This window comes from Aegilops tauschii, chromosome 4 (assembly GCF_002575655.3).
Source record: "Aegilops tauschii subsp. strangulata cultivar AL8/78 chromosome 4, Aet v6.0, whole genome shotgun sequence".
NCBI lineage: Eukaryota > Viridiplantae > Streptophyta > Magnoliopsida > Poales > Poaceae > Aegilops > Aegilops tauschii.
In genome coordinates, this window is record NC_053038.3 from 89852740 (window position 1) to 89865278 (window position 12539).

A 12539-nucleotide genomic window follows, 5' to 3' on the forward strand; every position below is an offset into this window, starting at 1 on the left:
TTGAGAACTCTTGGATGCTGAGAGAGAGTTTTTAAGATTTTGCCACCAACATTTGGATTGATCATTATGAATGATCTAATATAGAAAGATGGCAACAAAGATTGAGAATTTTGAGGAGAAATGTTAGAGAGTGGAATAAAATGGTTGATGTTTGTTATAGAAAAATTAAAACTAAGATCTTGCAAAGTTGGATGTTATTGAAAAAAGTGTTGATTAATAGCTTAACTGCTCATGATAGAATTGAGCAAAAGGAACTCAGAGATCAATTGGGTAGGATTTTAAAACAAGAGCATTTAAAGTGGTTGCAGAGATATAAAGACAAGGAAATTAAGGAGACAACAACACTAGATATTACGATGCCAAAGCTAATGGCAGAAGGAGAAAAAAATAAGAGTATCTCCTAGGAAGAAGAGGATGGGGGATATTGAGGGAGATACATTACTATTTTTTATATAAAAAAGCATTTTGGACATGCCGAAGAATCAAATATCTCTTTGAATATTCATGAAAGCTAAGAAAAATAATCTAATAGAGATTTTGAGAAACTGATTGAACCTTTCACCATGGAAGATATGCAATATGTGGTTTTCTAGAGAAAATAAGAGTCCTTGGCCTGATGGCGGCTTACCTGTGGACTTCTATCAACACTTTTGGGATGTGGTGAGTGGGATTTTAAAGACTTACTAGATGATTGTCATAGAGGGGGCGTGTATATTACTAGGCTGAATTATGGCATTATTAATTTAGTCTGTAAAATTAAAGATGTCAAACAAATCCAGAAGTTTAAACCTATTTGTCGGCTAAATGTTAGTTTAAAAATTATTACTAAAGTTCTGATGAACAGACTTAGCAAAGTGGTTCATCCAATTATCTCTCAAACCCAAGGTGCCTTTATAAAAGGTAGGTACATTATGGAGGGTGTGGTTGTCCTGCATGAAGCATTGAATTCTATTCACCACAAAAAACAAACAGAATGACTAATTCACATCTAGATGTTTTTAAGGATGTCACATCTAAATAGTTCATCACATAATAAGGGGCTTCAAGATTTGTACAAAATATTTTTTTAATTGTTTTTTGATGATGTTGTGTGATGTCATGCTTAGATGTGACATAGTTATGTCACATCTAGATGAGTCCTAGCCACACCCAAAAACAAAGTGCTCTCCTATCAAAAGTGGACTTTGAGAAAGCATATGATAAAACTAAATGGTCTTCTTGTCTACCAAATGTTGCAATTAAGAAACTTTCCTCACTAAGGGCATGTGTAACCGACCCCCAATAGCCGACTAGAGGAGTAAAACCGGTTTTACTCCTCTAACCGGCACCTGGCCGATCCCCAATCGGCGTTAGAGGAGTAAAAACATATCCTCAGCCGCCTCCGATTCCACTATTTTTACTCCATCGCTCCACGACCGAGTAAAAAATGCGCCTCTCCTCTTCCTCTCCGCCTCCTCTGCCTCTCCTCCTCCCCCATCCCCGCCGCTGGCGCGGCCCCCCGTCGTTCTCCACCCCCTCTCCTCCCAATGGTTGGACGCGGTGGCCGGAGGTCCCCACCTGCAGCGCGAATCCACGCCGCCATGCCGCATCCTCGAGCCGCCGCCCTGACACCGGTTGTACCCCCCCACCCCGCCAGCATCTCTGACTTCTCAGACCTCCCTCCGCCGCGGGAGCCGTGGAGGAAATACCTCGGCGTCCGCCAGCGCACGTGGGGGACTTGGTTTGTGGAGATCACCGATCGGGAGACCTACACGAAGAAGTGGATTTGGTTCATTCCACACGACGGAGCTCGCCGCCCTGGAATATGACTGATGGCAGGTCCGATTCCATGGCACGGTGGCGAGGCTCAACTTTTCATTTGGGACATGGTCTACCTCATCCCGGTGGCCCCGGGTATGATGGATGCGGCGACGGCTCGGGAGGACTGGGAGGCGAGGGAGTGCCTAGCGGCGGAGGCTGCTAACGAGGAATACATGGCGGAGCTCCGCCGGCAGCACCCTGAGCTCATGGAGGCGGAGCGGGGCATCTTCACGGAGTGGGCGGTCAACGGCGAGGTCATTGTCATCTCCAATGACGAGGAACAAGGCGGCGGTGACGACGACGACAGCGCGGAGGAGGAGTTCGACGCGAGGAGTGGCGGCGCATCTTCCCTGACTCCGGCGACGACGGCACCGGCCCGGACCCAATGGGCGGTGGCATGTCGAGGCAAGATTGGCTCGACTCTACCATGGCAAGATTGGCTCGACCTTGGATGAAGATTAGTTTAGTTTAGGTTTAAGTTTAAATTTTTGTCAAGATTAGGTTGAAACTAGGTTGAACTTATGTTTAATTTTATGCAAATTTCGGTAGAAGCTATCTTGAAACTGCATTGAATTTATGCAAATTTACTTTTACTCCATTACATATAGGGGATCGGCTAGGTCCGGCCAAACTATTCTTAGTTTTGATCACAATATCTCTAGTTGATGATATTGATAAAGGATGGGAGGGTTTCACCTTTAGAAGAACCTTTTTGGTGAATCTTTGGAGTCGTGGGATAGCTTGAATGTGTGAAGAAGTTAGAATATTTAGAGGTAGAGATCAAATCAAATGGATGCTCACCTCTGATAGAAAGTTCACTCCACATAATTCATGTGGAAAATTAAGATCCCATCTGAAATTAAAATAATTATGTGGATAATGGAAAGGAAAAGTATTTTAACTAGGGACAATCTTTTGAGAAGGGATTGGAAGGGTAACAAAAACTCGTGCAATTTATCTTCTCGCTATTTTGTGTTTCATCACTCAATTATTTGGCTCTCTTGATTGGACATATAAATTAGTGCAATATACCCACGAATTATCCTACAACTATTCATGTGCACTTGTAGATTATCAACCAATGTTACTGTTGAGCATGTGTTTTTTCATTCTGTGGTGTTGGTTTGGTCACCTGCTTGTCGCTGATGGCCTTCTCTTGTGTGCAGGTTGTTCTCACCTGCCGACAATTGTGGGCAAGTCACCATTTTCTTGGTGACAGTAGCCCAGCCCTTGACACATATCGGGGCGTGACCCCTGCCCATTCGACTTCTTCCCTCATATCCGGTTATTTCTTTTGTACCCTTTTTTTATCTCGTTAATATAATACTCGTATCCATATTAAATGTCGCTGATTTCGACAACTTTCATCGATAATTAATATGGATCGGACGGACTAATTCAGATATTGGTGTAGAAAAAAAAACACCTCGTTTTTTTATTGAACAAAAAGCAGCCCACTTCTAAAGCCCCCGGCCAGAGCACCGTAGCAACAACGCAACGAGATTCAAACGCGCCTCGACATTTCAAACCAAAATCACTCGTCTTCCTCCTCCCACTTCTTCGTTCCCCGCCTCCCAATGCGGACTCGCTTCCTCGCCGCCGACTACTTCTCCCCGCCGCCGCCGGCCTCCTGCTCGGACCAAGCCCTAGCCCTAGCGTCCTTGCGCTTCCCTCCTCTCCCCATCCCCTCGCTTCCGCCCGATCCGCATTTCCCGCTCCCCCTCCCTTTCCCCGCCGCGGCCGACCTCCCCACAGTCAGCATCTCGGGCGGCGATCTCGACTCTCTCCCCATATCCTCCGCGCTATCTGAGTTCCTCGCGGCCGTTATTCCGCAGGCCCTGCCTGTGCCGGCTATCCCCGCCGCCGACGAGGTGAGTCAGCTTTCCTACGGTGGTTCGCGTTCTCTATTCGTGTTGGTTTGGTCGAAGTAGCTCGGGTTGGAGGCGCTTCGTATGGTTTTACTAGTTAATTTGCTTATTCCGTGAGACAATTCGTGCGCGTTTCTGAATTGCAACGGCCTGGATGCTTCACGCAGGGATTGGATGATTTCCTCTACGACAGGGGCGGGTATCGCAAGGGTTTTAGCTTGAGGGAGTCTGTTGCATTCAAAATCCCTGATGTGAGTGAAGCTCTTATGCTTGTATTCCGTGCATTCGTGGTTTCCCCCCTATTTTCATGTAACATTTGTGAACACTTCTGTGTTTATTGAAGGGATTGGACGAGATTAGCCGCGAGAAGGATGGAAAGGGAGACGGATCCAGGTCATATAGATTGGGGACCTCCACTGACACGAAGGTGACTGAAGTTTGCACCTATGTTGTTCGTCTGTTTCGTTACTGTTCCGTAGGAGATTACTGTGTGATTTACTGATTTCTGCATGTGGTGATGTTAGAGATGGGAACTGCTGAAGGAGCACATATTTGAGGTTGTAGAGGTCGATCTCCCGCAGGTAAGCTTCGTTCATAGATATCGGTCAAGTCTTCTGTTGTTTCATTGTTATGGCTCAAGGTTTGTTGTTTTTGTGTTTTTTTAAGATTTTGGAAGGACACGTTGCATCCTTTGGTGGTGACGAGTCTGGTGATGGTGGCACCTTATTGTTTCGTGTTCCAGATGCGAAAATCCAGTTGGTACTTTACATCATCCCATCAAAATTTCAAGCAGTTACCAGTATTGTTTCAGAATCTATGTTGTGCTTGGAGCTGCAGTTAGTTATAAGAGGCAGATCAAGATATTGTGCTTATAATTTAATGGTTGTGAATTTGTGATACTGCTGTTCCTTTTAATGCGTACTGTTACAGTTACATACGTAATGGTGTGAAGCAGGTTTCCCTTGTACCTTCTGTATCCCCAGTTGTTTCAAAAGTAAATATTTATATCCATCTCGACACTGTTCTGTACTATATATAAGTAATAAAAATATATGTGATTACCATGGAAGTCATATCTGTTATGCATAGCAGTTGAAGTTGCTTGCACCCACCAGTTAGTGATTAATATGTTATCGGTTCACTTCCCTTGTGTTCTCTTAACTCAAAGCATCATGATATTTATTACTCCCTCCGATCCATATTAAGTGTCGCAGACTTAGTACAAAATTTACTAAGTCTGCGACACTTAATATGGATTGGAGGGAATAATACAGTTTTCTCACAGTCCCATCTTCTGTTTTAATTTCTCGTAGGATTTCATTGATATTGACACTGAGATGACATTAAGCTATCCAACTGAACTTGCGGATTCAATTTATCAAGTAGAGAAAATCCCTGTGAAGCATAATGACGAGGAACATTTGTCTGCAAGGAATATTAACTTTTTGGAGATTGCAGCATTAGATTGTGGTGTAACAATACCACTACTGGAGGTTCATAGGCATTCTTGGGAGCTTAATGGGTGTCCCACTAAGGCAGAGATATCTAATATTTTTCATAACCTTGTTGAACATTTGAGTGAAGCACAAGTTCAGCATCCAGCGTTGAACTCAACCGAGTTCTCAAGATCAACTGATATGGACATGTTGGCCTTTGTTTCCAAAGATGCCCCATGTGCAGACTATCAAGCAGATAAACCAATAACAGTTAAGGCTGCAGTAGAGATGGATCTTGTGAGGATCAATGATAATCTTCTACTTGAGAGAAACTCAGCATTGTACCCTCTCAAGCCTGATGGCACCTTTTCAGATTTGCCTTGCTCAGTTCTTTTAGAAGAAGCACAGATCATTGATTTCCCTTCAGAGGATGTCTTCAAAATGCTTGTTCAGTCAGATGCAGCTGAGCTGAATACATCTGATGAAATATTCAAAGACGACTTCGATCCAGCAAGGCGTTTCTATGAATCAGTGGTTAGCTCTGAGTTGGTGCTGGTTGACGATACATTCAGATCACTACCTACACCTATTTTATCTGATGATGATATGACACTGAGGTCTATGGTCCCCTCCATAGGAGAAGTACTTTGCTCCCTGAAAACTTATTCACTCTCTGCAGCCGACAGAATTTATTTGGACTGGCATCTTTTATTGGAAGGTCCATGCAACCGGGAGATATGCTCTACCTATGCAATCATGGTTGAGGAGGTAAAAAGTTGCCACTTCAATTCTGAGATGCAAGTCAATTGTCAGCAGACATCAGCACTTGGTTTTGATTTTCTTGAGTATTTTTGGGGAAGTGCAAAACACCAAGATGAGGACAAGCAGAACAATATTTATGTGCCTACCCCTCTACCTCATGATCCACCTCCTGCAGTGGAAACAGCTCAAAAATACAGACAAGAAAGTGATACTGAAGGCCACGGCCACATGGAAAAGCCAAGTTTAGGAAAGGCAGCTTCGTTATTCAAGTCAATGTCACAATCCAGTGACATAAATTTCTACTTGAACGTCAGAAGCGGCACCAAGAGAGGAACTAATGATGAAAATATTTCTACTTTAGATATCCCTACTTTAAATGAACAAGCAGCTTCTTTTCCAAGCAGGTCTAAAGTTGACAAGCTCATAGAAATTCATCCTGTCAACCTTTCAGATTCTATCCGAGCCCTTATCAAACAAATCCATAGAAGCTATACAACTGCTTTGCAAGAAAGTGCATATTTGAGGCATACTTTCTCGGATGGGCATTTAAGCATTCCGAAGCAGAAGCTTCTTGGACTGATAACTGGAGATGGTTCAGATGGCTTTGATAATCACTGTAAACATGAAGATAAGATGGAACTCATTGTACTCTATGGTTTAAAACAGGTTGCATATTATCTATGTTTCTTTGGTTTGCATGCTGGCCATCTGTACATAAGCAACCTGATTGGAAGCTTTGAAAATATTCCTGAGAGGTTAAGAAATATTCATAGTTTCATTGGTGAAGCACTGTGGAAAGCTGAGAAGCATCAGATTGACTCTCACCCATCATTGCATGACATTGAAATGATCCTGAGGTCTAATACACACACCAGCCAACAGATCCTTATAGTTGCCGATACAGCTTTCTGGCTGCCATTGGGTCAAAAATTAACTTCGATGAAGATGACATTTGTTGAGCTAGGAAAAGACCCTGCTGCAGCTTATTTAGATCCGGTGGACAAGCCAAACCCTACAACTTGGGTGCTCAGAGGATTGCCGAAATCAGACTGCATTCTGCTAGATAATAAGTAAGTACACATGATAAACAAATCACGCCAGTTATCTGTTCCAGTTCTTGTTTTACAGAGTTTACTAGTACAAACCAAGTTACTTCTAGAAGCAAATAATCTGGTTCTTGGAGTAACCTACTCAATTTTTATGAAAAAAGTTCATGTGAGCTCTACCAAAATGTCCCCAATTAGCATACAGAATGAGTAAACCACCAAGAGGGAATTCATATAAGTATAGAATCAAATCAGCCATTTCGTTGCAGCATTGCACTCCACTTGTTTTTCTTATCGGATCCTTACAAAAAATCCAAATGTCAGGACAATTTATTTACAAGAAACCATAAATAATGGTTATAGTTTTGAACAGGCTGAATACTTGGCAACATTTGGACTTCACTGGAACAAAGACTAGATTTGTTTTCATTTTTTGTGAGCAAACACATGTATGCGTTGTATAACAGTTCATGCCCAATTGTTAGTTGACTTTTGTTTCTAACTGATTAGACAGATTACAAATTTACAACTCTAGAAGCATATTTCTAAAAGGATCTATGCCTTGGTACTTATCAAGCCATCTTGCATTTTCTGTTCCCATTGATGATTAAACTGCCCTCCCTAAATACTTTTGAGGCTTCTGTTTTTCCTATGCATTTTTTCCCATTGATTATTAAACTGCCCTCCCAAAAATTTGTAGCTTAGTTCATTTGTATTTCTAGGTAGATGTTTTTTTTCCTACTCGCATCATGATTTTAGTGTAACTGTTATCAAATACTTATTATATTTATTTTGGTCTCAATTTTGAAGGAACATTCCAGCTTCATTCCCTTTCAATGAGTTTGGCATCGTACTGGAATACGGAGGTCCAGATAAATTATCTACCTTGTTGTCTCTGGCTCCTAATTTAGATGGTTTTCCACAACTGCATTTCCTCTATGTCAAAGTGGATGTTGAAGATCCTTCGGTTGCACTTGTTGAGGACAACCCTACTGACCAGGAGTTGAGAGCCACACTGGTGATTATCGATTACTTCTTCACACTTGCATTAGTCCGATCTTCATATGTTAGTCATGATGTTAGGAACTTATTGCTGTTTTCGTTTTACCATATCTTGGTCAAGCTGTTTGGAATTACTACTGTTTTACCATGCACATGTGAAAGGATGGTTGTTGTTTAGTTCAGTAATTCTAGTATCCGATGAAGTTCAGTTTTCTTCTGGATAACTCTATACTCTCTAGTGAGTTCCAGATCAGAACAGAAAATTGACTACCTCCATTCCAAAAAAAAAATGAAGTTCTAGGTTTGTCCTAAGTGGACGGCTAAAGCGTGCTGATAATGTCAAGAGAGGTCGGGGTAGACCGAGCTTGACATGGGAGGAGTCCGTAAAGAGAGATATGAAGGACTGGAGTATCACCAAAGAACTAGCCATGGACAGGGGTGCGTGGAAGCTTGCTATCCATGTGCCAGAACCATGAGTTGGTTGCAAGATCTTTTTGGGTTTCAGCTCTAGCCTACCCCAACTTGTTTGGGATTGTTGTTGTTGTTGTTGTTGTTGTTGTTGTTGTTATTGTTAGGTTTGTCCTAAGTCAAACTTCTTTAAGTTTGACCATGTATGTAGAAAAATATATTAATATTAAGAAACAAATATATATTATATGAAAACATATTTTATGATGAATGTAATAAAATTAACTTGGCGTTGTAGATGTTGGTATATTTTTCAACAGATTTGGTCAAACTTAAAGATGTTTGACTTAGGACAAACCTAGAACTTAAAATATTTTGAAACGAAGGGCACAGGCGGAGCTCTCGGTAGGGCAAGTTTGGGCGCTCGCCCTACCTTGATTTCCTGGGATTTTTTTTACGTATAGGTATAACCGTATAAAAAGTGTCCACACTGATCGATATGCCTGGAAAAAAAATCGCTATGTGTTGTTAGGCTGTGACTCATGAGCAGCAGGCTTAACTGGGCCATGACCAGCAATGTCCAACGCACGAAGCCATCGTAGGCTTACTGTTTACGCACGAAACCGCAGTTCGTCCACACCGCCACGCACGCGCATGACACGAACCCTAGGCGGATTCTGTTTAGGATGACATAAAAATATTAATGTGATTCCTAAAAATGTACTAGTGTGGATTAGTTTGCTTTTGCACCATTATGCTTTAGAGTTCGCCACACCTTAAATTTTATTCGTCCTCCACCACTGACGAAGGGAGTAGATGATTACAAAATAATGCAACCTTTTTTTGGCACATCTCACTAAAATTTGCAGAAATAAGCAACTGGCAATATTCAAACAATTATAGGTCACTTAACTCAAGTTTTCAGTGGCTGCATAGTTTTGTTGAGCATGGGTTTTACATGCCAGATCTTGTGGATGGTGTAAATTGCATTTGAATTGTTCAGATTTTTTTTGAGACCCTCATTTGGATGCTACCAATGGTTGATGGGGAGTAAATGATCTCCTGTCAAAACATAAATGCCTACTAAGAAATAAGAAGCCGTCCTGATTATTTGCAGGATACGGTTTTGCATGCACTTCAGAAAGATCTGCAAGAGAAGATGAACAAGATGCGTATTGTTGATTCATTGAACTTTATACCAGCAACTAATCAGCTGCAAGGACGGCAGGAAAATCTCTGCAAATATATCACTGCTGATTCAACAAAAATATTGCCTGCAGATGATCAACTGCTCAAACAAGAAAATTTGGAGAAAGAGTTTGTTGATGCACATAATTTTGTTCCTACAGCTGAACAGCGGCACATAGAGGAAATGTTGAGCAAAAGAACTATCCTCCATTCACAACATTTTGTGCCTACAGTTGAGAAGAGCAGCTCTACTTCTTCTGTATCTGCAAATGTGATCAAGGCCCCACAAGACAATCTATCTGGTACTGACTTGCCTTCCGGTGTAAAAGTTGGTCGCCTCACTCCAGGAAGATTATCCACCCCGGCGGTTGTTGTAAATACTGGAAGTCATGGAAAGAATATGCTTTTCTCTCGGAGATCATCTTATCAGCAGATACTATCTTTGGAGAAAGGAGGAATGCAGGTTGTGGAACGAGACGTTGATCTTCCTGTGGACCTAATACTCAGTGCTGCAGCTTGCCTAGTATGGTTTGAGACAAAAATCTTTGGGAGCAATGAATTCACAGCATCGGCAGAGACATCTAGTATAACAAATTTTGTAGAGATCATTGCGACCAACATTCTGATGTCAATTAGCTTCTGTTTCTGTGGTTGTATAATGGTAATTGGTTTTGAACTCCTGAGATATTTGCTTTTACCTGATAGGGTTATCATGGTATACCTGTCTTTGAGTTATGTCTGCAATCACTGAACAGTTTCGTTGCTTCTACTTTTGCAGGTCTTTGAAGGTGAACCTCACCCCCTTTCTGCTGTAATGGAGTCATCTGATTCTCTATATGCTGCAGCTGCTAGTCTGATGATGAACGTGCAGATATTCTTCTCATGCACACCCAAGTCAACAGATGAGATAGTTCTTAGTTGCATTAGGAATGTGAACATGTTGAATAAAGCTCCTTCTCCAGATATACCTGAATCAGAAAGCTTGGCTGAATCATTTTTCACAAAATTCCCTTCAATCAATCCCTTGTCTGCATACAGTATGCTTTCTTGTGGAGGCAGCCTTGTGGAGTTCCTCAGTTGGCCACATGAGTGTCGTATACAGGCTGTTGAGAAGTATCTCTTGTCCCCGCAGAGCATTTCTCTGTTCAATGCTTTGTGCAAATTCGGTGAGCTAGGTGAATCTAGGTCTGTGATGACTGAAGGCTCTTCTGTAGATTCAGACATCTGTAGTGCATTGTTGCAGTCTCCAAGTAAAAGGAAAAGGTGCGCCTCTCAAGTTTTTGCAGTACCAACTAGTGATCCCCTCCATCCGGATCCTCTAAACCAATTGCCTGGTGATTATGTAGAACATAACAATGTATTCTCACAGCCTAAGTTGAGGAGGTTCTCCGACACGGAGGATGCAATGCCTCAGCTCCCAGAGGTCTTTATGTTCGATCAAAGTTTGAGTAGGGGAGGTGAGGGGGTCTCTTGTCTGCCAAGAAAACACGGTATTGATGCAATAACTGGCAATCAGATCATGAGTGATCATATCAGCAATGGATTGACTGCAGATACGAGGCATTGTAACCGAAGAAGGGCTAACAATATGGTGGACACATATGACTTCTCTTGGCAACCGGAATCAGGGGGTAAAGAACCTATCAAAAGCTCTTTTCCGGCAAGCGAACCATCATTCAGCAGAAGTTACAGTCATCCAGTATTTCCATCTGCATTGGAGATCAATGATGATACTGGTTACTGGGACATTTCAGGAGGTGCACATGACACTTGGAAGGGTCATGTACATGGGGGTATTGCCTCAACCTCTTGCAGAAATGATGTGGGCAGCAGATATCATGAGCCAACAGAGGAAATAATGCAGAAGGGTCATGTACATGGGGGTATTGCCTCAACCTCTTGCAGAAATGATGTGGGCAGCAGATATCATGAGCCAACAGAGGAAATAATGCATAATCCAGGAAGTTCGCTTGCTTTTCTGAAACAGGATTCTGGCTTTCATGCGACTCCACATGGCTCAAGCTGGGAAATTGATTATCTAAGGCAAATGAACGAAAAAAGAAGAGCACGTGAGGAGAGATCAAGATGTAATACATCAGGGATGAGGGACGGGGCCGCTAAGATTATAAATCCTCCACTTATTGGATCCTTCAGATACCAAGGAGATGGAGATACTCCTTCGAGGAACCGGAGCCCATCTGTGGGAACTCACCATCATAAGAAAGCCAGAGAAGAAACTAAAGCACATACCCATAGAGCAAGAAAAGATTTCAAGATGCAACCAAGTGTAAGTCACGAAAACAGGATAGAGCCGTCCATATATCCATCGTGGACTCCCATTGACAAGAGAGCCAGACAGGTATATGCAAACAGATTCTGATGTCAGAAAACTGCTAGTGTTTCTTATGCATAAAGTAATCTGGCTGAGTTTGTGCAGAAACTTTCATTTGCAACATACGGGAAGGAGAAGCAAAGCAAGTTGGTCTGGAGAGACCCAAATAGCTCTGGTGCTGAGTGTGGCTTCCGGAAAAGATACCGGGAAGAAGGTACGTAGAATATCACAGGTCGTTGGTACTTGATGCAAATTAGTGATGTTTTAAGTGGTATGTAAATATATCCCATGAAATATGTCTTAACAGCGCTCCTTTTTTTTTATCGTGAACTTTGTTGGAGGTAGAATCTGTTCAAAGTAACAATGTATGTCGTCTGTCACACTGGCACCACAGTTTGTTTTGAAACATTGAGGGTCAACCAGTGAATATGGTATCATTGCTCGTCATTTATATAGATGGAAAAAGGGAATGTTTGTCCTGTTCAACCTGCAAGATTGGTCTGGTGTTTGCACAGAGAGTTTGATTGATTTCACACCTGAGTATGCATGCAAATATGGAACCTTGAGGGTACCCTTTGACCCTCTTTAGTTCAAGTAAATGAACTAAATTTTCAGGATTCACGTCATTTTTGAAACTTTAGTTCATTTGATTGAACTAAGTAGGGTCGGAGGGTACCCTAAAGGTTCCAAATTTGCA

At 42.1% G+C, this 12539-nt stretch overlaps 1 protein-coding gene across 1 annotated transcript; it reads left to right on the plus strand.

Annotated features, from left to right (window-relative positions):
* Positions 1–2832: 2832 nt before the first annotated feature.
* LOC109745644 (protein SHORTAGE IN CHIASMATA 1 homolog) lies at positions 2833–12335 on the plus strand. The gene is made up of 10 exons (XM_020304756.4): positions 2833–3671; positions 3836–3919; positions 4012–4095; positions 4193–4249; positions 4335–4427; positions 4982–6936; positions 7723–7930; positions 9440–10171; positions 10289–11869; positions 11948–12335. Exons 1-10 carry the CDS (start codon positions 3378–3380, stop codon positions 12062–12064), a joined length of 5205 nt encoding a protein of 1734 aa, XP_020160345.1. The 5' UTR covers positions 2833–3377; the 3' UTR covers positions 12065–12335.
* The last annotated feature ends 204 nt before the right edge of the window (positions 12336–12539 follow it).

Bases quoted from the DNA above. Each gene is read 5' to 3' on its own strand.
- LOC109745644 (XM_020304756.4), top strand. From the start codon at position 3,378: ATGCGGACTCGCTTCCTCGCCGCCGACTACTTCTCCCCGCCGCCGCCG. The intron at 3,672-3,835 runs GTGAGTCAGCTT...TGCTTCACGCAG, and splicing joins CTATCCCCGCCGCCGACGAG to GGATTGGATGATTTCCTCTA. The intron at 6,937-7,722 runs GTAAGTACACAT...TCAATTTTGAAG, and splicing joins TGCATTCTGCTAGATAATAA to GAACATTCCAGCTTCATTCC.